Consider the following 25,839-nt stretch of genomic DNA (forward strand, 5'->3'; position numbering starts at 1 on the left):
CAACTTGAAAGCCTTTTCTTTCCTTCTCTTCCTGCATGTTCTGACTAGGACTTTCATCACTATTTTGAATAAAAGTGGTAAAGGTGGACATTCCTGTCTTGTTCCAGATCTTAGAAAGAGTTCAGCTTTTCCCATTCAGTACTATGTTGGCCGTGAGCTTATTATATATGGCCTTTGTGATGCTGAAGTACATTCCTTCCATACTTCATTTGGAAGAATGTTGTTATGCTGAGGTACATTCCTTCCACGCTTCATTCGTCATGAAAGAATGCTAAATTTTACCAAATATCTTTTATGCCTCTGTTGAGAGGATCATGTTTTCTGTCCTTATTTCATTGATAAATTGAATCACATTTGATATGCCATATCACATTTATTGATTTGTCATGTTGAGCCTGGAAATGAACCCACACATTCACAGCCAACTGATATTCAACCAAGGTGCTAAAGATACACATTGGAGAAAGGACACACTTTCCAATAAGGGTGCTGGGGAAATTGGAAATTGGTTATCTATGCACAGAAGAATGAAACCAGACTCCTACCAATCACTCACCAGTTACAAAAATCAACTCAAAATAGATTGAAAACCTAAATGTAAGACCTGAAACTATGAAAATTCTAAAAGAAAACATAGGGAAAACATTTCCAGACATTGGAATGAGGACATATTTTTTTAACATGATCCCAAAAGCACAGACAACTAAAGCACAAATAGAGAAATGAGATTACGTCAAACTGAAAAGTTTCTGCAGAGCAAAGAAAACATGCTAAGTGAAATAAGCCAGACTTAGAAAGTCAAGGGTCGAATGTTTTCTCTCATATGCAGAAGCTAAAGAGAGACAGAAATGAAAGGAATATAGAAAAACAAAAAGTGGGAGGGACTCATGAAAGCAGAAGGAAGACCAATAGAATGGAGGAAGGGGATCAAGAGGGAGGGGAAGGGCATCCATGGGGAAGTACTGCAATAGTACATGGGAAGCTATCAAAGTACGCCATGTCTATGTATGTAGCAAATACACCACAATGAATCATAAAGATATATAATTATAGTGCTCTAATTAAAATAGCAGTAACAATGACAGACAGGAGATCAGCAACAAGCAGATCAGGGGATGAAGGAGGGGAGGGAAAGGCAAGGTACCCGGGAATGAGATTGATCAAATTTTGTTGTGTGCACATACGAATGTAGCATAATGAAGCTATCATGTAAAATTCTAACATGCTCATAAAAAGAAAAGAAAAAGGAGAAAGAATAACAAGTGCTGGTGAAGACGTGAAGAAAGTGGAACCCTGGCACACCGTTGGTAGGAACATAAACTAGTACAGTCAGTACGGAAAATGCTATGAAGGTCCTTCCAAAAACTAAAAGCTGAACTGCCTTATGATCCAGCAATCCCACTTCTGGGTTTACATCAAAGGGAAACATGGATGTTGAAGAGACACACGCACACCCATGTTCACTGTAGCTTTCATGACAATAGCCAAGAAACACCATCAACCCACGTGTCCATTCACTCATCAGCAGATAAGGAAAATGTGGCACGTATGCACAATGGAACACTATTCAGCCTTTCAAATGGATGAAGTTGTCGTTTTTGTCAACATGGATGGAATCGGAGAGACCATTGTTGTAACTAAACTAAGCCAGACACAGCAAGACAAGTGCCACATGGTATCACTCACATATAGAATGTGAAAAGGCTGACTTCATCTGAGAAGCCGAGAGTGGGACCACGGTGAGCAGAGCTGAGAGAGTAGAAGGAGGAAGATTGGTCAGTGGCTATCAGTTACAGTTAGAAAAGAGTAAGAAGTTCTATTGTGCTATTGCATCTCAGGACAACCACAGACAATGACAATGGATTGTGTGCTTCAAAAAACTAGAAGTGATTGAAGGTTTTCACCATAAAGAAAGGATGAATGTTTCAGATAGATATGATTTACCTGATTTACATATAACAAAGTATCCATGCATCAAAAGATCACACAGTGTACCATAATCATAGGCATAATCTTTATGTTTTTATATATCAACATAACACACATTTAGGCTTTAGAAAGTAAATATAGAGATAAAAACAAACATAAAGTAAAATTATTGCAATGCTTAAGTTTTTACTGTTTTGAAATAATCCTAAACCTTATATTGCAACATGTCATCGAAAAAAAGATGAGCTGACAATTACTACTTTATCTGAAATTTCTTTTGAATATGTTATGACAAAATACAACAAGGATAGTTAGTGCAAGAGTCATGCACATCAATTAACTCCTACATGCCAACTTCCTGGACTATGGACATGTGAACCTTGCCACCAACATGCCTCTGAGCCTATGGTAGGGAAAAAAAACTTTAATAAACCTACATAAATCTCTGGCATCATAAAGTGACAATAAATCTCACTCATCTTGCAACTATATCCAGTGTATGAAATGAAAAAGAATACATGTCTGAGTCTAGGTTTTTATTCTTCACAAAGGAATTAAACAATTTTACCTAGTAGAAGAAATGAAATTGTCTCTTTCTTCCAATTGAAAAAAAAAAAAATAGCAGCATTCAGACATGATGTTCCTAAGTAAGATAAGAATTATTTTTGACATAAAAGATAAATAATTCTTGTATGGTACTTTAAATTTGTAGAGTATTTTCCTATGTTATGATTTGTGATCTTCATGACAAACTGGTTGAGTAGAAATTATCTCATCTTACATCCAAGAGCAGTGAAGCTCATAAAAGTGATTTTAATGGGGTTTGCTCGCTGTCTGGGGAGGGGTCAGTATTCCCTTTTCTTGTCAAACTCATGGGTAACAATATACCTTGGAAGTCAGATGGGCTAAGTAATGTTCTGGGTTGGGCTGAACCCAGGAGAAGTTGGCTAAAGCTCTGTACATCCATTCTGGTTCTTCATTATTTGAGCCGTTTTTCAAGCTAGTCAAGTCTCAAATTTTCTGGATTTCTATTTACCACTTCAAATGCACTTTTGTTAGGAGTCTTCTTGGTACTGTGAGGACGTTGATGGAAGAGACTCGGGCCTTATTCATATTCACTTTATCCATAACAGCTTGCATATAAAAAGCCCTAAACAGATACTATTTCAATGAATTAAGTCAATTAACTTTTGCAAAAATTTTTTTTTTCTTGAACGCCAATTTGTGACTTGTTTAGTGCTATACCAGTCAACAGGACAGAAAGAATCTCAGACTGCCTCAAAGAGTTTATGAACTAGAGAAGAAGACAGACTCTGAACAACTGAGATGGGGTCTCAGAGACGTCCGCTGTGGAAGCTAGAATACAGGGATCCAACTTAATGCAGAGGAACAGGAATTAATTTTCAAGAAGTACAAAGAAAGACAAATTCCTGAACTATTTAATCTGCATTTTTAAGGCTGAAGGGGAAGGAAGCAGATGAAGAAGAAAAATACACACACTAAGATGGAAAAACGCCCCCTCAGGCACATCTTAACTCCCTCATCTCATTGAACTATTATAGCTCAGAAGCAAATCTAATCATGGAATTTGGGCCAGGGGATAGTACACAATCAACAGATTAAAACTGATTTTTTATGAGGATAAATCCTATTCTCTTGGATCTTTGGAATACATCTTCACAAATTCATTCAGCCTTGCTATTAAAGCAGAAGGTAGGTTATGTGATTCTCTGAAGCCAGACTTTTTATTTCATATAGAGATTCACTATTCTAATTGGCAACTAGCCTAGTTAAGAAACCAGATTGTTAATGAAACCAATTGGAAAATGTTGTAAAGATTTATTCAATTGCAGCTGTTTTTTACAACTGCAAATTTTATAGTTAGTTATAACTGCACTTCCAGTTGTAAATTAAGTCTTTATTCAGTGGGATTTTGGAAGAGTTGTTACATAAGGTGCCATGAGGTTATATGCAGTATCCCATATTATAAAAAAATACAATAAATTATATTGCTTTATGGCAGGCGCTTTATACATATAACTAAAATGTGATGTTCTTACAGCCTACGGTTTTATGATAAAACTTGAATCAAAACTCATGAATATAGATCAACTTCCAAAAGGACACATTTTCATTATATGTGGATAAATACTGAACAATCATTGAGTAATCTCAATGGGATATTGTTATGTAATTAATGATGTACTTGCAAATTCATATATTGAAACCCTAACTCGTAGGACTTCAGAACATGACTGTTTTGGGAGATGAAGTCTTTAGAAGAGCAATTAAGATTAAACAAAGTCATAAAGGCAAGGTGCTAACACAGTATGCCTGATGTCTTCATGCGAAGAAGAGATAGCAGAGGTGCTTGGGCAGAGAAAATGTCATGTGAGGACAGAAAGGAGGCAGGTTCTGCAAGCCCAGGAGAGAGGCCTCCAGAGAAACCAGCCCACCAGCCCACAGATCTCAGAAGTCCAGCCTCCAGAGCTGTGAGAAAATGAACTTCTGTTATTTCAGCCACTTGGTCCCTGGTATTGTTATGGTAGCCCGTTATGTACTGAATTGTGTCCTCCAAAATTTATATGTTGAAACTGTAGCCCCAATCTGACTATCTTTATGGAGATAATTAGGGTTAAATAAAGTCATAAGGGTGGGCCCCAAATCCAAAGGGACTGGCATCCTTATAAGAAAAGGAAAATATACCAGAAGCAAGCAGCAGAGATAAGGCCACATGAGGACAACAGAAGCCTGAAGAGACGCCTAGGCCAGGAACACATTTCCTACCAACTTGACCTTGGACTTCCTGCCTCCAACAATGTGAGAAAATTAATTTTTATCATTTGAACCACACAGTTCATTTTTGCTATGGCAACCCCAGAAAACTACGCAGGTACATATTTTATGGTCATAAATATACAAGTGTATACATGCAGATGATCCAGGTAGCATCAAACTATTTAGATTTCTATTAGAAAACAGTGAGAAGGATTTTTTTATGACTTTACAAATAGGAATTCTTGTTAGATTAAAAACAAGGATGAATAATTTATATTTCTGTAGCCAGACTGTATCTGGATATTAATTAGAAAAAAAAAAAGAATTGTTTTTATGAAGTCAATGTATGAATACCACCAAATTAAAAAAAAAAATGTTTTGGGCCTCTTTACAAGTTTATTATTTCAGCTTTTAGAGGCAATAAAAATCCTGGCTTATCCTACCTACAACTGCCAAAGAAGAATATTACACTTGGACTCTGTTGTCTCAAATTAAACTTTTCTTATGTAGCCGTTATCTTTTGTCATTTATCAAGTTATCTTAAGAAGCTTTTTGTGAGCTTACTTAAGTATGACTAATTTTCCAATGGCACAAAGAAAAATTAATTCCTTAAATATTTAATCCATTTATTACTCAAAGTGTCATTTTCTGAATGCAGCTGTTCAATTCTTAGAATTAATTACGCTTTGAATTAAAAGCTGCTTTTTCAGACATTCAAGACATATAGTCACATCTCCGACAATGCTTAAATTCAACATTTCATCTTTTCACCAAGAAAATTTATTCCAAATGCTGTATTCAAAATTTCAACCTGACCATGGAACTAAGGCTTCTTTCTCTGTAAGCTTGGTAATGATTGAGCATGCCTTCATCCTGACCCCTATTCTTGGTTTTCCCTCTGCTTTCCCTTCATTCAGGTCCGAGTGAGTTAAAAAGTTAGCTGCCCTGTATTTGCAAAGTCACTGTTCTTTTTCATTGCAACCAGGTTCTCCTCAGATCATCCCAAACCTCGCCTGCTTCTGAAAGTCGTTCCCCAGGGAAGTCAGTAGACGGCAAGGCCATTGACCCCTCCCTGCCTCCTGTATCACTGCGGAACATTGAATGCATCCAGGACTTAATTACACAGTGCCTATTTGTTCTCCCCAACTATGCTTGAAGGCTATCCAAAACCAGAAGCAATGTTCTTCAAGATGACATTCCCGAGAACACAAGGGGATCAATCAGGCTCCTTAAACAGGAGCATGGAACAACCCCCAGAAAAGGACTCCAGATCCCCATACAAGAAAACTGGAGGACCGAACACGAGGAGACAGGAAAACATAGATGCACACTCCCACAGCCACAGAGGTAAAGTAAGCATGTGGGCATCAATCCTGAGCCTGGGGATTCGTCAGTACTCAGTAATCACTGCACTGTCCCAGCACGGAGATGATAAAACGTGCTGCTTGACTCGAATTCCAAAAGCGAATGATCCCTTCGCATTGAAATTCAAATTCCCTAAGGTACATCAAGACATTAGGTATTTAGCTCTCACGTGACCAGGTGTGAATGAGGAGAGGTTTACCTCCAGATATTTTCTAGCATTAGCAATATAATCAGGAACTGAAAAATATTTCCAGAATAATTCATCAAGCAGTCTTCCTTTTCCTCCACCACTACTTCCACACACATTTCATTTAAAATACGATTATTTACATTGAAAATACGAAACACAAAATGGCATGTTAGAATTTCTAGTTCCGGTCATGTCCAAGTGCTTTGAAAAAAAATGTATTTTGTTGAAAAGAGAAATAGGGGGACAATATGAATTAGAACACACTAAATTGCCAGTGGTTATGCAAACAGGCATCACCAGCACTGGCCAGTAGGCAAGGCCAGCCAGAAGGGGTGCCACAGCGGGGTACCTACCACCTTTCATCATTCCCACTTCATAGCATTTGCGGAGCCGGCAGGCCTGGCAGCTCTTCCTCCTGTTTTTATCAATGGTGCACTGGTTGGTCGCTGGACACATGTAGTCATTATGCCCTATGAAAAGCAAGAGGACAGAATTAACATTATTTCAGGGACTTCAGCCAGTCAGAATCTACAGGGAAATGGCTAGATGATGTGTTCATATCATTAACTCGGCCTTTCTCAGTTCCCACCCGAACTGCCCTTCTTCTCTCCATGCTAAGTGTAAATGAAACCTCTGCTGGACTTAATTTCTACCTCAGCAGATTGCTCCAGGACTCTTCGGGTGCCTCGCCTTCTGGAAGTTCACACAGCCTAGAGTAGAGCTGCACCATGTCTCACCTGTGCCCCAAGGTCAAGGTCCTCGGTGGGTGAGATGTTTGGGTTTGGTTTTGTGTTTTCACCTGGACCACTCAATAAAATTGTCCAAACAGAGCTGTTAGAAATCAGATTTTGATAATGTGTTCCAAAGTGGCCCTTCCTAAAACATAAATTAAAGGATCTTCAATTAGATATTCAAATGAAACAAGGAACTCCAAAATTCGAGTGGGAGGTACTGGGTGTCCACAGGGCTCATCCTGAGTAAGTTGGTCACTTACTCGCCGGAGGTTGCTGAGCAAGCTGCTGAACCTCTCTGGGTCTCCCCTTCTTCCTCTCCAAACTAGAGACAATATGGTGTCCACTACATAAAATCATTCTAGGATTTGAATGTGAGAATACATGTCTAGGTGCATGCATCCAGTTGCTCAGAGGGAGTTTCTACTCTAAGATTGAGAAGTCACCTCCGCTTCTTTATCCATCAAGAGAAATCTGGTTTGTAGTGTGCAGAACATTAAGCTTCAGTAATCAGTATCAGTATGTTTTTATTTAAGTCCAATTTTCTTAGGGAAATGTCCTGAATTCAGACTAAGGAAATGATACACACTGTTTAAAAACATGTTTCCCATTCTCCCCACTCCCCCAAAATTGAATGTATATATTCCACCCTCTAATTCAGATGCTGTGCTAAGGTCTCTATCTTTCCATTTAGTAAGGGCAAGATGCAACATGTAGTGAAAGGTTTTAAGCCAGTGCTCTTTGTTCTTTATTCAACATGAGGGTCAAACTTGATTAGAAAAGGGTGGAGTGGGGACTTGACAAGAAATGATGGCCTCATAAAACTTGGTTCTCCATCTTTAGATACACATTATAAAAGTTACTGTATAAACAGGCTTCAGATCAAATTAACATTTGCATTCTTCTATTGCTAATAGAAACCAGCAAACTATTCAATTGAGTTGTAAACTTGGAACTTTGGCAAGAGACCACACACTGCCTCAAATATCCAGGCAGAGTTATTATTTTTAGAATCATCCTTATTAATAAGGACAAATTGTGGAAGTAATACAGCTAGAAACAAAATTTGGGCAGATGCTAACTCTAAGCAAAAGGTGCATTTTTCTGGTACTTTAAAGAAATGTTTACTGTTTGATCTCTTATGGGGTTTATTCAGAATATGTTCACATATTTTAGCTCAAAAAAGTGAATATGCATTAAGTTAATAATGACTTGAATCAAATACTACATTGACTTGCTTTCTCCCCAAAAAGCAGGTATTTCGCAAGCCAGAAGAGGGAGAGATGAATTGGATCACAGGCCAATTGGCAAGACTTCCTGATTGGATTTGTCATCCACTGGAGATGCTTATCTTTACAGAAGTAAGTGAAATTCTTCAACTAACAAGCTTAATACACAAAATGCACTGGATTTGTGCAGTTGATTTCATTCTTTAACAAGAATAAAAACAGATGCACAACAGAATCATGTCATAATGCAAACCCATTTTGACAATGCTGGATTTCCTCCTGCCTGGAATACATTAAAAAACACTGATAAACTGGTTAGAAGAAACAGTTAATAGCACAGATTTGATATCTACAATTAAAATAAATTCTTCTTTTTAGAATTTTTAACTTGTTGTTTTTTAGCTATACATGACAGTAGAGTGTATTTTGACATATTACACCTACATGGAGTATAACATTTAATTAGGATCCCATTCTTGTGGTTGTACATGATGTGGAGATTCACTGGAGGTGTATTCGTATGTGAACATAGGAAAGTTATGTCCTTCTTAACCAAAAGGCACCAACAACTATTATCAGAAGAAGATGACAACAAAGTAGTATTTTTTTCCTTAATGAGTATAACTTGGTCAGTGTGTGCTATTAAGGCAATTGATTTAATTTGCTATAAGAGGAAATTCTTAAAATCTCATTATTTGATCTTGTGGAAACAATAGTTCAGAAATCCTTTTGAAGTATATTTACCTCTTTAAAAACCAACTTGCACCAATGGTATCAGTGCAGCCTTAGTGTTTTTACTGAAGAGACCCAAGATCCTGCGCACATGTGACTAAAGGCTAAAGCTGCGGTGTTATGTTCAGGTGATGGTTCTGAAAAATAATAATCACTATTTTCTTGTCCACCAGAACACAAAAATGGCAACTGGGAATGTAGCTCAGGGGTAGAGCACTTGCCTAGAATGCACCACACGCTGGGCTCAATCCCCAGCAAGGCAAAGGTAAAGATCAAAAATGAATAAAAATGAAAAGCCTCTGGGGGAGCCAAGGTTTGAGTGACAGGATGTGGAGGAAGAGCAGGAATGTCAAATGACCAGGAAGCCAGAAGAGTGGGGAGAAGAAGCCACCTATGCACAAGAATCCCCAGGCCCCCAGGGCAGCAGAGGAGTCACATGGACTTCACCTTCAGTATGTCTGAATTCCTTTCACTTGACTTTTTCTTTTTCCTTCCCTTAATTTCTCTCTTTCAGTAGCAGCTGTTTTCTTCTTTGTTATCATCACCAGAAAGTCTGCATTTGTTAGTTATGAAAATAAGCAATGACCCATAATCAGAGATTCCAAAGGAATACAAACCCAGGCCAAATAAAACAAGCAGTAGCCTAAGAGAAATCTGCTATTATGGATCTTCCCTTTTACCTCCTTTCCCTCAGCACTTCCCTGACTGTCATGTCAAACCAAGTCTCCCCACCCAACTTCAGACTTCTATGTCTACCCGCCCTCGGTCCATGCAGACTTGACTCACAGACTCTGCAGAATGAATGTGTCCCAGTGGAACTGACTATCTTCTTGCCTTAGCAATGTGTCCATACCCGCTACCCCACCACGAGACCAGAATCATTGGTGTTATTCTAGATCTTCCCTCCTCCTCAATGGACCCTCCCTCCACACCCCCATCACACACACACACACACACACACACACACACACACACACACACACGCAAGTGCAGAACAAATTTCTCCCCGTGCTCACCCTCACTACTGGTGTCTGTGCCGTCTCCCTCCTTGATCGTCACAACAGCACACTGTGGTCGCCTGCCTCCAACTTTCCCTTGTCTCCACCATATAGCCAGAATGACTTTTTTTCAATATCACACACCATCCTACCACTTATCCTGAATTGGTATTCTCCATGGTCTAAGGATAAAATCCCAAAACCCAACACAGCTCACAGGGTTCTTCCCAGCTCCTCCCCAGGACTCTCTCCTCACTCCCTAAGTCACACCCAGCTTCAGCCACATCTTCTGTCCACACACAGCAGGCTCCTGTCACTCACAGGACTTTGCATGGCTCTTTTTTTCCTGTGGATACACACTCTCCCTACTCGTGGCAGCAGGGGCTCCTGTTTGTCTTTCAAGTACACCATTTGGTACTTGAGAAGATTTCAAGTACTCTGAGAAATCTTTTCTGCCCGTCCAACCGTGCCTAGTTTATGTCCTATCAGCGCCTACCACGTTGGCTTTGATTGCTTTCCTCAATTCCCAGATGGGTTTAGGCTTGGTGAAGAAGGACCATATCAGTCTCACGCATCACCACTCATCTTGTGCCCAGCATATTCCCAGGCACACAGCGGAGTTTAGTGAGTCTATCTGTCAGATGACCCAAAGAAAACTACAAATGCTCTGTTGCCTCCTCCTTCATCATGTCTGAGGAGCACAGGCTTCTTCATATCAGGGTCTATAAAGAAGGTAATGACCAACAGAACAGCAGTCATCAAGACCAACAATAACAAATGCTGAGGAAGAGTGGAAAAAATGAACACTTTTACACTGTTGGTGGAATTGTGAATCAGTACAGCCACTATGGAAATCAGTATGGGGCTTCCTCAAAGATTAGGCATGGAACCACCATATGACCCAGCTATACCTCTTCTTAGTATTTATCCTGAAGAATTAAAGTCGTCTTACTACAATAATACTGGCATGCCCATGTTTATAGCAGCATAATTCACAATAGCCTAAGTATGGAGCCAGCCTAGGTGGCCCTCAACAGATGAATGGATAAAGAAAATGTGGTGTACACGCAATGGAGTTTTTATTCAGCCATAAAGAGAAATTAAGTCATGTCATTTTCAAGAAAATGGATGGAACTGGAGACTACCATGTTAAGTGAAATAAGTCAAACTCAGAATGTTTTCTCCCATGTATGGAAGCTATAGAGGAAAAAGGAAAATGAAGTTTGACGGAATCTCATGACAATCAAAGGGAGATCAGTGGAATAAAGGAGAGGGGCTAGGGGAGGGGAGGTGGAGAGGAAAAGGGGAAATACTGGGGAATGATATTGACCATATTATATTGTTATATTGTGTGCACATATGACTAGGTAACAACAAATACCACAATTATGTACAACTTTGATGCACCAATAAAAAAAAAAAAAAGGTATGAGGAAAAAAGAAAGCAATGACTGAGAAGATGATGACCCTAAGCAAAACAATGACTGCTTCACCTCAGGACCCCAAAACTCAGGCCCATGAGAACAAGAGTAAGGAACACGAAAGCAGCTGTGGGGAGGGACGGGGGCTGCTCTTCAACACTGCGGGGGGCCAGACATTAGCACAAAGGCACAGCTCTTCCCAGGTGAGAAGGGCCAACGAGCGGTTCATCAGAGAATGTGGAACCCAGGAATTGTCTTCACTATGATTTCAAATTTGACACTTCACTGATATGAGTGGATTTTATGGTTGCTTGAAAAAATCAAACCTACTCTAATTATTCGAAAACTTGTTCTTTATAGAGACGTGTTCTCAAATTATAGTGTTGTTTCTGCTATGGTTTGAATTAAGTGTCTCCTAAAGACCCAAGCATTTAAGGCATGGTCGCCAGTTTGTGAGATGGGGGAGCCTAGTGAAAGAAAGTTAGGTCATTGGGAAGTTACCCTTAAAGGGATATTGGGACCCACACTCCTTCCTCTTTGCTTCCCAGCCGAGGTGAGCAACTTCCTCCACCATTTGTTCCTGCCATGATTTGTGGCCTCACCACAGGCCCAAAAGCATGGTTGGTTGCCCCAACCAACCATGGACAGAAACCTCTGAAACTAGGAACCCAAATAAACCCATCCTCTTTTTATGTTAACTAACTCAAGTGTTTTATTACAGTAACTGAAAGCTAACTAGCACACCCTCTAATAATCCGCTTACACATGCATGTTAATGTGGATCATTTATTATTGATTCCATTTCATTGCATATTTTAACTTCTTAAAAATATCTGTTTCATGATTTTACAAAATCCTACAAGATTACCCCTGGCTCATCTTTCTCCTCACGACCATTTCCATAGAATAGATTTATTTGTGAATATAATAAGTCTATGCTATTACATTCCAAAGTAAATTTAAATCCTCATAAATAAATTACAAAGTCAAAGGAATAGAGGAGAAAATGAACATCTTGCTTGAAGGGTTTCTTGCACATAAAATCTACAGACTGCTAAGTGTCTCTTTTAAAAGAGAAGCTAAAGTTCAAGTGTTCTGCTCAGGGCTTAATAGTTAAACATGAAGATATTAAAAATATTTGCTTTGATCATAGCCTCTAAATCTAAAGATCATTTTTTCTCAATAATACAGGTCTGCTGACATAAGTGTACAGTGTAGTTGTTTTTCCCCCATTTGATTCCTTCCTTACTTTGTGGGGTCAGAGTTGTATTGGAAAGGGGCTTTCCAATGTCCCTAACTCCAACTGACACATTCCAAGGTGCACTACAGCCCACAACACACCTAGGGAAGCACCCACACGGATTTAATTCATGACCCCCAAACGTCAAAATATATGACATCAACTCTTATTTTATGATTTTTTTTATAGGAGAGCTCACTAAAATTATATACAGTACTCCGAAAAAACTCTGCATTAAAATCAAGGAGGTTCTCATGAGGTTAAGCAAGAAGCTAATTATGAAAACATGGGAAACATTTGCACCATTAAGGAATAAACACTTAACACTTCTTATCAACACATGTAAGCATTTAGCTAACAGTTCATATTTAAGGCATGTAAACCAAAATGAATTCTCAAGGATAAATTAACTGTCCAATTTTAAGCACCCACACATCAAATAAAAACCAATTGTACTAATCCTGCCCAAGAACCTAATTGAAGAATTCCAACACAGTAACATTTTATTTTCAAAATCCTTTTCTCTTATGCCTAATTGATCCATAAATTTAGCTGCCATCTATAAAGCTTAGTTATCTTTCTATTCTCTTTATTAATGGCTCTTATTGGTTATTTGCATAAAATTAACAAGATTATTAGAATTTGAAGTATCTAGGAGTTGTATACAAATAGTTTAAATTGCCAAATAAGATATCAAATCTGGATTTGTTTCCATGCACAAGTATTCATTATGTATTTATAGAGTGATGAAAACAGCTTTAAAATTAATGTGGAAACAGGATCCTACTAATATTTGACAAAGGAAGTCCCTGACATTTTTGTTTATCAGTAAATTATGCAGATGTTCCATAACTTACCATGGATGGGGTTACAGCCTAAAAAACCTATCATAAATTCAAAATATCATAATTCAAAAATGCATGTAGTACAGCTCATCTACCAAGCATCCTAGGTAGCAGCACATCACACGCTGCAGAGTGTCGGTCGTTGCCCTTGTGATCATGTGCCTGCCAGGATCTGTGGCCAGCTGGGCCTGCCCACCATCATGAAGGAGTGTCAGACCACATGTGCCTTGCCAGGGAAGGGATTGGAATTCCTAAATCAAAGTATTTCTATCAAATACATATCATTTTCACATCATTGGAAAATCAAAAAATTGTTCATCAAACTATCATAAGTAGGGAAACATCTGCGTTAGTCTCTAGATGCTAAGGTACATGAGACATGTCAAACACATAGTCCTGAGCCTTGACGTTTGAAAACATACATATACACAATGGAATATTATTCAGTCATAAAGAAGAATAAAATTATGGCATTTGTAGGTAAAAGGATGAAGTTAGACGATATCATGCTAAGTGAAATAAGTCAATCCCACAAAACTAAAGGCCAAATGATTTCTCTGATAAATGCATGATGCTAAATAATGGGGGGTGGGGTAAAGGAAGAATGGAAGAAGGATGGATTGTGTAGAGGGAAATGAGGGGTGGGAGAGGGCAAGGGGAAGGAAAGATAATAGAATGAGGCAAACATCGTCACCCTGTGCACATGTATGATTACACAAATGGTGTAATCATACTCTACTTTGGGTACAACCAGAGAAATGAAAGTCATACCCCATTTATGTAAAATGAATCAAAAAATAATAATAAAAAAAGAGCACACTGGGGAATGGTCAGATTCTGTTGCACAAGGTAGCAACCAGCCAGACCTCAGCACCTGCATTTTGTAATTGATATTTCAGTAAATGGAATTCCTCAGAAGGGACTCATCTCTTCTGTACTCACTGCCTGTCTGGAGACTCTGTCAGGGGCTTCTCTGGCCATTCTAGGAAAATTGACCCTTTTACTTACTGAACTTTATGTGGCAGGCAATGGACATTATATGAATTGTGTCATTTAATCCCTCAACAACTTTATGAAGAAGGAATTATATTAATCCTCATTTTACCAATGCAAAATTATGATGAAGTTTTATAGTCTGGTCAAAGCTGCACAGCAAGTGAGTGGCAGATGTTTTGTTTATTTTTTTAAAACTGGGTATTGAACCCAGAGGTGCTTAACCACTGAGCCACGTGCCCACCTCTTTTTATTTTTTATTTTGAGACAGGGTCTCCTAAATTTCTTAGGGACTCCCTAAGTTGCTGAGGCTGACCTTGAACTTGCAATCCTCCTGTCTCAGCCAAGGAGTTGCTGGAATTACAGGCATGTAACACCACATCCAGTGGCAGGTGACTTATGAACCAAGATCTCTCATCTTAGAAGTTGAACTTGTTTCCATTCTAACAACTTTCACATATGGAAGGTTCGACTTCCCCAAAGGGCAAGATCTTCACCCAAGAACCGTCACCTACTTTCCAGAGAGTGAGGAGAGGATCCTCTACAACAACTGACCACAGAGTATTCTGATTCTTAGGAAGTTCATGCAAAAGTAAAATGTGAGGAGTTAACATAGCCAAGCCAATGCTATTATTGTCTTCTATTTAAATTATCTGTAAAATACACAAACATCCAAACTAATATTGGATTTGGGGAGGCAAATATTTTTTACTTACATCAAAGGGATGAAATGCACAGTCCAACTCTCCTGGACATGACTGTTCAAGGAACAGAAATCTTGCCCCACGTTAAACTCGGGAAAATATGGACTCCCCGTACTATTCGCATCCCCCTGTCTCAGGATCGATGCTTTATTTTAGTAGTGCCAAGCACATTATTCATTGTCACCAAAGGGAAAAAAAAATGTTATGGAAGAACAGGTTCAAGCGGTGATTTTGTCAGGGCCCACTAATAAAAAGAAAATGAAGACTAGCAGGGAATTTGTTATAGAACTAAGAGTTCAAAAGACTTTTAAGTGCAAGTGGGAAAGTATGACTGTCATAAAAAATGAAGGATTAAAAGAAAAATTATACCAAAATATGTACTAATCATCTTTGAGTGGTAAAGTAGATGAGGCAGAGAGAAGATGTGAAGTTTTAAATACCTTTGCCAAATATTTAGAGCGAGAGGGAGGGGGAGGAGAAAGTAAAAGAGTGTGAGGGTTTGTGCCAAACTGTCTTGAAAGTTGGTCTTACTGTTAATCAGAAAGAGGATCTGATCTGATCTTGGGGATGGGAAGAAGTGTGGAACAATTTTAAACATTTTATAATTGAGATCTCAGTAATATACCAACGGACTGTGCAGCAGGCCATAAATGCAGTACTGAAGTCAGATCCAAATGAAGTTGGAGGCCGAATTTCTAACTAGTCCACTTTGAGGAAGATACTCAAAAGATCTGAAGGACCGGGAGTACGAGACTGTGTGCTCAGCATGTAAAAGGCCCCAGGCTCAATCCTCAGCACCAAAGATTAAAATTATAAAAGAATTGAAAAGTGGGGACTCAAACTTCCATGTCTATGGCAACATTATTCAAAGCAGCCAAAAATGAGAAATACCCCAAGTGTTCATCCACAGACCAATGGATAAACAATATGTGGTATGTAAATACAACAGAATGAAAGATAGTACAGTGAATCAGACATAACTTTCCTATGTTCATATATGAACATAACACCAGTGAACCTCTACATCATGTACAACCACAAGAATGGGATCCTAATTAGAACAAGTTATACTCCATGGACATATATAATGTCAAACTACACTCTACTGTATATATAAAAGGACTAAATAAAATACAATAGAATGTTATTCAGCCTTAAATGAAATTCTGAAACATGGTACAACACAAATGAACCTTGAAAACATAATGCAAAACGAGATAAGTCAGACCCAAAGGACAAATATCCTATGTTTCCTCTCATATGAAGCATCTAGAAGAGTCAAATTCATAGAGACAGAAGGCAGACTAGTGGTTCCCAGCAGTTGTGGGAAAGTGAGTGGTGGGTTACTCTTGGATGGGTACAGAGTTCCAACTTGGGAAAATGAAAAAGTTCTGGTTTCACAACATAAATCAGTGAGTGCCTCTGAACTTTACTTTGGAAAATGACTGAAGCAATAAACCTTGTTAGGTTTATCTTGCCACATTTTTTTGAAAGTGAAGTTGGAGTTGCTGGAAGTATCTCCATGAGGAGGGACAGGAAAAGGAATCAGAATTGCATGCTGTGAGCTGGTCTGTTCAGATCTCCTTCCTTGCACCCAGTCTGGCTCTCTGTCTCATCTGTGCGTCACAAGGAATGAGTGAGGCTACTCTAATGCCCAGTTGCCAAAGTCAGAGACTAAGACTCAAGGAAGTCGACAGATTGAGCAGGGCATTGGCTTTCCACGGCAGACCATGATTAAAATCCAGGTCTGTCTCATTCACTAGTCCTTCTAGGAATACTACCTCGGTTGGTTAAATGGAGAGAACTCAATAAATACTGACTCAAAACACATAAATATTAAGTTATACTTCATAATAAAAATAGAGTACCCAATGGAATCACTGTATCATTAAGAGGATTTCAGAAATTCCATGAAAAGTGTTTTTCAGTGCATTTGGAAGATAGATAATAAAAATCTTTAAGGAAAATGTCTTAGCACACTCCAGCATAGAATAAAGAAAGAAAAGTAGAAGGTAAAATATTGAGGAAATAACCAAGAAATTTACATCCTGAGGAAGAACAACTGCAGTATTATGTTTGGAAATAAATTTTGACTCAGATATTAAAGCAAATATTCTCCAATTTACAGCCAATGAAATGCGCCAAACAAAATGAAATAAAATTTGGCTGTCTTGGTGAACACATTCCTAAAAATCCAGAGGGGACATTCAATGTACCATGATTTGAATGATTTCACAACCACATCTGTAATGTAATGGCATGCAAATAAAACCAATCTGCCTTAATAATGCATCCCAAATTATATTTTTACACCAGTCAAATCTAGTTAATCTTATCAGTGAAAACATCACCTCCAAATGGCATTTTGCTTCTATGTTTTTAAGTGAAACAGAAAATACTATTGGCATCTCAGAATATTTTCAAAATAAGATTTAAAAAAAAAAAAAAGAAATTCTAGGAAAGAAAATCATCCTGAAAAGTTTCTTTTTCTAAATGAAAATGAAATAATGAGGAAAGGCCCTAATCTGTTAAAATTTTGACCAGGGAACTGACATGATCCCCCTTTTTGTCCAGCCTCTTGCAAAACCACAATTGTTTTAAGCACCTGGCACAGGATCAAACCAACAGCTGCAACAGGGGAAAACATAATGAAATCAGTGACCACCATCTCATTGTGATACTCCAGAGACAATGAACGGCTTTTAAGAATGCCTCTCAGGGTTCCACAATTAAGAGTGCTGCTCTACATCCCGGAATAACACCTTCCGAAATCCCTCCTTCTGGGACAACAGATAAGCACCCAACACACGGGAGAGGAGTATGACCATTTGCGAGATTAGTTCAATGTCATGCGGCATTCAATTCACCTCTGACCCCTCTCCTTTTCTCTGTTCAATTGTTTCCAGAAAGTTCTCCAATTTTTCCCCCCACTTGGGTACCTTTAAAGCCCAAACCCTGGTGTTCAAAAGTAGTAGAAATAATTGCAAACTGTTCTTGTCCTCAGCTGAAGAAGCAAGGAAGAGGAAAACGATCCAGTGATCACAGTATGAGGGTAAAACCCAGAGCCCCTGCGCAGGGCTGTGTTTACTGCCCTCCATCCCTGGAATCATGAGGACCCACATGTTCCCACCCTCCCATTTCTGGGTCATTCTGGTGCTTTGGAACAAAATGGAAAAGACTGTGTTGACTAAGACCTGGGGTTGTGTGCGATATGAAGGTCCCTCAAACTGCCACATCTTAATATTCCCTTTATAGACTTTTCACTCTCCGAACACTAAATAAGGATTTCACCCACCTTCCAGATCCCTCCCAAGTTCACTTGGTAGGTGAAGTTCCTCCCAGGCATCCTGAACAGAGTAACAACAAAAAGTGAGAAGCTTCTGAATCTACAGGCTGAAATTCCTCTAGCACATCTATAGCATGAGTTCAGTCATCCCTTTCTTTTTAAGTTTGCTTAAGTCCTTCAAATATAAGGAAACAAACCAAGAGCTACTCTGTGAAATTGAGAAATAGCTACTCTGTCAAACTGAGAAATAACTACTAACATATTTTCTCAACTTAGGTTACAATTTCTCATATCTAGTAGAAAAAAATCAACGTTGGTTTTCATTCATTTTGTGGGCATTGAACCACTAGGAATGTTTGTTGGATAAAATTAAACCAAACCTGTGCATAGGGAGAAATGTCTTACATGCATGTATACTTATTTGCCTGGAAACTTTAACCCAAGTAGCATAGATATCTCTTGTATTTTATAGTCCTCATGGTTGGGGATAGTTTCTGCAACATACACTGTAGTAGCCCTGCAGCCTGGCAGAGAGCAGAGTAAATATGGATGCTCACGCAGCAAGCACAAAAGTGGTATTAAAATTCACACTTCCTGGGCATCCAGACCACTCAAGACTATGTGGTCATACTGCCCTGCTGGGAAAATTATTTCAGACAAGCCTCATCGCAGCATTGCAAAAGAAGTGTTCTCATTTCTCAAGGGTGTTTAGCTTCTCAGTCGACATTTCACTTCACATTCTAGTCAATGAGAACAAAAGAGCCAGAAAAATCTGGAAATTTCTTTCCTTCCCTTTCCATAACTAGTCCCAGGAAAGAAAAAGGCCCAGAGGTGTGACCTGAACATGCTATTTAATGTTTGCAGATCTCACCCAGGTCTTCTGTGAAAAGAAAGATGTGAATCTGTTGATCATTAGGGTCCCCTCTAGTTCTAAACCTCCTGCTTCTCACTCTCCTGAGGTCCACATTTTATCTGGCTTCTTGATGTTCCAGATGAGTGATATTTTTGCTGCCTCCAGTTAGTGGCTCCTGCATACTGCAGAATGTTTAGCGCTGGAAGTACCAGATTTCGGATTGAGGCTCAGGCTCCATGTGATGATCCTGGCCAAACCAGGTAATCCCTCTGGGCCTTCTGATGCCTCCATTAATGACTACTCGATGGACCAGTGAGATAATAGATGTAAACTCTATGTCAAGCATGAAACTTTGTAACAATAGCAGGTATTACTCCATACTATAGAACCTCAAAAGAGAGTAAGACCTATATATGCTGATCTTTCTAGAGACATTATCAATCTAAGTTATTCAGTGGTAATAGTCAGGCACAGAATAATGTGTATGCCATAATGTCATTTATAAAATGTTCCCAAAATATGTGTGCATATATAAGTGATTTTCAGAAAACTGTTCATAGTATTTACCTATTGAGAAAGGGACATGGATTTTGGCATGAAACAAGAGGAAGACCTTAGCTTTTCATGACATGCCATGTTGTACTGCTTTAACTTTTAACTTTGTCTATCAATCTGCTGGTGTTTATTAACAATTAAAAACAAAAAAATTTTTTGAAATTTTTCAAATCAACACCAGGCTAATGTCAATCTTCATTTCTTTTCTGGTTCTGCTCCCAACCCTTCTAGTGGTTATTTCTCTTTACTCAGCAACCCATGGACTAAGCAATAAACTTAACCAGCAGAACCTTGTTAAGACAGAGAAAACCACCACACTTCTTTTACATGGATAGGAAAAAGGCTAAGTATAAGCTGTGTTTTCCCATCTTCAGCTCATCCAGCAAAGAACAAGCAGCAGTCCCAGGATATTCTGGTCTGCTGGGTCACAAAACCATCTGAGTGCATCTGTGACTCTCCACCTTTCCAAGCAGGTCATGCCATCCTTGCTTCCAGCTGACCAGAATCTTTACCTGAGAGGCCTTGCTGTCCTCTCTGTAGAGAGAATGGAGTCATCCTCAACCTTAATCCTATATCTAGTGGGATACTAGGAGGCACATGGGAGCATCCTGGCTTTGTCCCCATTTCTCCCTTGGCATGCAGAACTAATCCCAGACAACTCTGCATCCCTCTCCTATTGCCTGCTAACCTAGAAGGACAAGGAGCCAGCTATAGTCAAGTGGCAGTCCTCACCCAAGGTCCCTTCCAGAAGCACTTCTTCCTTTATGGGAGGCAACAGAACACAATGGTAAGGGTCAGGCTCTGCAGTTAGACTAGTTTCAGCCTTGGTTTTGTTTCCAATATACCTCAATAATTAGAGTGTTGACCTTCTAAAATTTTGTGGAGTATTAAATGAGATTTGATGCATGTGAAATGGGTAACATCAAGCCTGGGGCAGGGCAAGTCCTCATTAAACATTAACCATCATTAATATTAGATACTAAATCTCCAGATGGCACAGCTCAAATTCATAGGGACAGCATCTAAAAGACTAGAACCTCAAGCCAATCTATAATAACCTATCATTTCCTAGTAAACAATCTGGTTTTACCTGTAATTCTCTTTACATCATATAACTTGCAAGGCTACCTTTATGCAGTCAAGTGTAAATCATATAAAACTCTTGGTCATGTGCAAAAAAATCCACCACAGTCATCATCAGGGTAACTGTCAGAGCCTTAGGAAACTTCTAATGCTTGAAAAAGCAAGCTAAAATGTAAGGAAATCAGCCATTTATTCAATCCTCTTGACAAACTACGTCCAAACACCTATTTAAACAACTAAGAATCACATTCTAACTGTCCAGGACTGTGTGAAAGTCATAATATGCCTCTAACATAGATGATCTAACATAGACTAATAATTCACTTCAGGGTTATAAAGTGAACACAGTTGCTTTTCCTCTTCTAGAAGTAAAAGGTACATGCTCATCTACGGTCTGAGGGAAGCCCAAACCCACGAAACCAGTCTGTGAACAGAGTGCGTATTGTTCCCTGATTCATGTTACTGGAATTTTCCTAGGTGCTTACAAATGAGAACAAGGAAGACAGACTATATTTTATTTGACAGAATGTATTTCAAGAAGTGTTAAATTTGGTATAATTACTTCTTTGCAATCTACTCTCTTTCTACTGATTAATAATTTGGTGCCATTCCAAACTCCCATTTCAAAGTAGCAATTATGAAGGTTATTATGAAGTTTGATTTTCTTTTTTAATTCACTAAAAATGCTAGGTGAGTGTGGAAGCAGAGTCCACTCTCTGAGAATGCTGTCATGAAAAGGGAAGATTATATTCCTGGTATCACTATCAATAACACAGTAAGAAGAATAGACTAGTTAGACTCACCCCATCATAGATAAAGTATATTTCACTAATCTATGGATCCAACAAATTTTAATTTAAATTGTTGCTCTCATTCTGTACTTTGCAGTTAAATGCTATCTTCATTCTTTAAATATATATTTAAGTAAGGAAATGCTACTTAGAAACTTTACCCAAAAAAATGATACAGCAATAAAAAAAATTCATTCAAGGAATTTTCTCAGTCTCTGCTACATAAAAGAAGAGATGTACTTAATATTATAGAGGCTCAAATATGCACTATATTTGTTAACTTTTTTTTTTTTTTTTGGTACTAGGTATTGAACCAAGTGCACTTAAACACTGAAACACATCTCCAGTCTCTCTCTCTCTTTTTTTTTTTTTTTGTATTTTATTTAGATACAGGGTCTCACTGACGTGTTTTGGGCCTCACTAATTTGCTGAGGCTGGCTTTGAACTCATGATCCTCCTGCTTTAGTCTCCTGAGCTGCTGGGATTATAGGCATGCACCACCACGCCCAGCCTGAAGATTGACATGTTTAAGGTAAAAAAGCATAAGTGAGAAAAATTCCAAGTTTAAAAAAAAAAAAAAACCTCTGATCTCTTCTTTTGGTTTTATAGTAGAATGGTAACTGTTTTCAAGTTCTGCTTATTGAGAAGTGATAGGCATTTTTCTGTGTCTTGCTAATTCGCTAATTTCACATTCTACAGTGTCCCCAAGGTTCATCCCTGTTGTCACAAATAGCAGCATCTCCTGGTTAAGAATAAATAATAATATACTACACACACACACACACACACAGGGTTAAGGAGAGAGATAGATAAGGAGATAGGAGATATTAGTCCAAGGATAAAAACTTGTATGTAGGATGGATAAGTCTATAAATCTGGAGTACAGCATGCTGACTGTACCATACACTGGAAGTTTGCTGAGAGTGGACCTCAGGTGCACTTACCACACACAAAAATGGCAGTATCTGAGATGCAAAGCGGTGGATATGTTAGCTCGACTGCAGTTATCATTTCCCTATGCTTGCTTATCAAAACATCACATTATACACCTTAAATACATACAATTTCATTTAAAAATATTAAATTCAAAAAGAAGTAAAGATGGATGTAGAAACAAAATAATGAAATATTAAGTTACTTGCCCTACTTAGCTTCAGAATAGAAAGAGAGCAATAGGAAACTGGGTAGAGACCACTGGAGGTCCTAATGATGATTCTTTTAAAAGCATCATCTCTAATCACTGCATCATGCAGCAAGGTCAGAACCACTGTGGCATTTATAATTGAGGAAATGGACATCAGTTATTGCAGACCAGGGCAGGAGAAGAAGGGAGGAAAATAATTGGCTCATAATGACCTCACAAGACTCACCCCAGGAACCAACCCTGTGCATGTGACTCTGCCTCCTGACAACATCCAGAGGTGTGTCCCTGACCAAAACTAGGCCAATCAGAGCACTTTCCCAATATTTGCTAACTGGAGAAATGTCACAGCATATAAAGCTTGGCAGCTGTTGCCAGACCTGCTTCCCACCTTAAGGTGCCTGTAGATTTACCAGTGAAGAACATGCAGCTGCCACACAGAAAGAAGCAGAGGCAAGGGTAGAGTCCAGACCCACTCTGAGACACTGGGGTTTTTTAACTTAGCACAATGAAGTAAAAAACAAAGAATTTTCTTTATTTGAATGAATTTTCTGTATTTTATTTTATTGCTACATCCCTTTTTCTGGCAACGTTTTTAACTAGCCTTTCCTTACTGAGACCTAACTGCACATCTGTCCTGCTTGCAATTAGCCAAGACACTCAAGTGACCTTCCACAAATATCTTTTCCTTTTCTTCTTCCCCCACCACCAAGCTAGTTTGAGTTGGATATTGCTCACTCAAAGTTATAAGCCCTATAAATTTATGAAATGATTTTTCTAAGACTACACAGATAATTCATAATAGTGACAACTATATTTTCTTGGTAATTTGTGATATATAAAGCAATTTCTCACATTACAATCATTTTTTTGCTAACCACATTTTTAAAATTGTGACAAAATATGATCCAAATTAAAACTGCAAAAATACATTGCTGGTCAGACCTGCAGCTGTAAAGACCCAGATTCCTACTGGCATTGTTCACACAAAGCCTTCTTTCTCCTCTGCTGTGATTTCTCAACAGCCCAGAAGGAATATTTTATTAGCCTCAGTTACCTCGTGTCCACCTGACACAATCTCACCTGGGCTACTGAGTAATGATATGAAGGCTGCATTTCAGTGCAAACTGAGAGTAAAGATGTCTTGAAAACAAAGTGCCCAGACTTGGCAGATTCACAATACGCCTTCACTACTAAAGGAAAAATGAAAAAAAAATGCCAAGGTGAGATCAGCTAATCAACTGCCACACAGATCTTTTTAAAGACTTTTTCATTACACAAGTAAAAGATGTTAATTGTAGAAAATAAGGATACAGATAAGAAAAAAGAACCAAATTTATCCCTTTATCCCTAATCCTATCATTCAGAGATTAGGCACTGTTAATATTTTGTACACACATTTTCAAAGTCCATACATGTTTCTTTCTCTGTGTGTGTGCATGGATGTGTGAATATATACACTTATGTACACACCTGTCTGTATGCACATACATATACACACAGACACACACACAGAGAAGTGTTTACAAGAAACACCTGAAAGGAAAGAACGTGTTTACAAGAAACCTTTGGTTCAAACTCTTTCTTCTACCTTATAATCAGAAAAGTTAGGTCCCTAAAAAGCATTTTATAAGCAATAACTGTCACATGGGACCACTGATAGTACTTTCTTCCAGGAAAAACATTTAAAATCAAGGAGTGTGAGTGTGATGCCCTTACTTGGTTCAGGAAAAACATGGAAACAAATGTAGGAGAAAGGAGGACACCCTGTCCCAAAGCTGTGCGAACACACACCATGCCCTTCAGCTCCTTTCCTGGACTTACAAGAAATTAGGCAGAACCCAGAATAGGTAGCACCATGAGGGGAAGTGTTTCTAGGACCTAGGCTCACACATTGCTATTGTCTCACGTTGACACCAATGGCGAGGACAGTACCAATCTTAAGAAAAAGGATTGCACAGTGAGAATGGAGGAGGAAGGAACAAAATCCTTCAAACACCTTTAAATGTAATGCAATTGATAAAAGCTGGCCACACTCTTTTCTACCTTCTCTGAGGCCAGTTTTACTGCTATAATATTAAAACTTAGAGTGTATCTAAGTTTGTCACCTACTAATTGCTCATGTTGTAGAAAAGCTTAATATCAACTCCTAAAGTCCCTAGCCAATTTTAAAACATCCTTGATAAATATCTCACAGAATTAAGACCAGGGGGAAAACCAAGAAAGTTGCAAATGGGGTTTAAGTTAGGTCTACCTAAATAAATCTTTACTTGAAACCAATTCTATTCCTCAAAATCATCATAAAAAAGATCCAATACAGTATGTTTACCTCCATAATTGCTGCATTACATATTACCACAGAAAAGAAACTTCAGGTTTATTAATATAATTCCTGTTAAGCTTCAAAAATAAGTGGAAATATTCCATTACACACATCCTACCAACAAAGAGTATTGTCCAATCTCTAGATATATAATTGATTTGTTGCTAAAGATATACATAGGGAATATTTTAAAATTTATTACAAATAGTTAAAAACCTACACTACCTTAAATTGTTATCTGATACTGCATAGTACTGACCATGCAGAATTGAGCATGCAATCACTAATCACAAATCTCAGGTTACTTACGATGAAGTTGCCTCTCTTCTTGGTGTTCTGGACAGATCAGCCCAGACACCATCTCCTCCACAAAGGCTTCTAGCCTATTCTAGAGCATTGTGATTATGCCCTACTCTGAACTCACACGTGTCCCTCTGCAATACTCCTTTGCTCCTTTAGAAAGCTTCAATGCAGCTCTTGTAGAGCTGAATTTCACCTGGGTGTTCAGTTAATGTTCCTGCGGAATCCTTCGTTGGGTTGGAGGGTCTATGGATGATACGTCTTGCATTTCTCACAGTGCTAAAATAAAATGGTCATTCAGTAAATATCCATTCCATGGAAACAAATATTTAAGTAGCTGAGCTCCACAAGT

General features: G+C 38.5%; 1 protein-coding gene across 6 annotated transcripts in view; it reads right to left on the bottom strand.

Moving 5' to 3' along the window:
* ESR1 (estrogen receptor 1) overlaps window positions 1-25,839 on the bottom strand; it is a 361,874-nt gene that overhangs the window by 178,251 nt on the left and 157,784 nt on the right. For 5 of the 6 annotated variants that reach the window (XM_079147949.1, XM_079147951.1, XM_079147952.1 and 2 more), the window contains exon 4: window positions 6,616-6,732. In XM_079147949.1, the coding sequence (XP_079004075.1) occupies window positions 6,616-6,732 (117 nt within the window). The remainder of the gene's footprint in view (window positions 1-6,615; window positions 6,733-25,839) is intronic. The other variant, XM_079147950.1, reaches the window with a different exon arrangement.

The sequence above is a fragment of the Sciurus vulgaris genome (genome assembly GCF_902686455.1).
Source record: "Sciurus vulgaris genome assembly, chromosome: 7".
Lineage (NCBI taxonomy): Eukaryota > Metazoa > Chordata > Mammalia > Rodentia > Sciuridae > Sciurus > Sciurus vulgaris.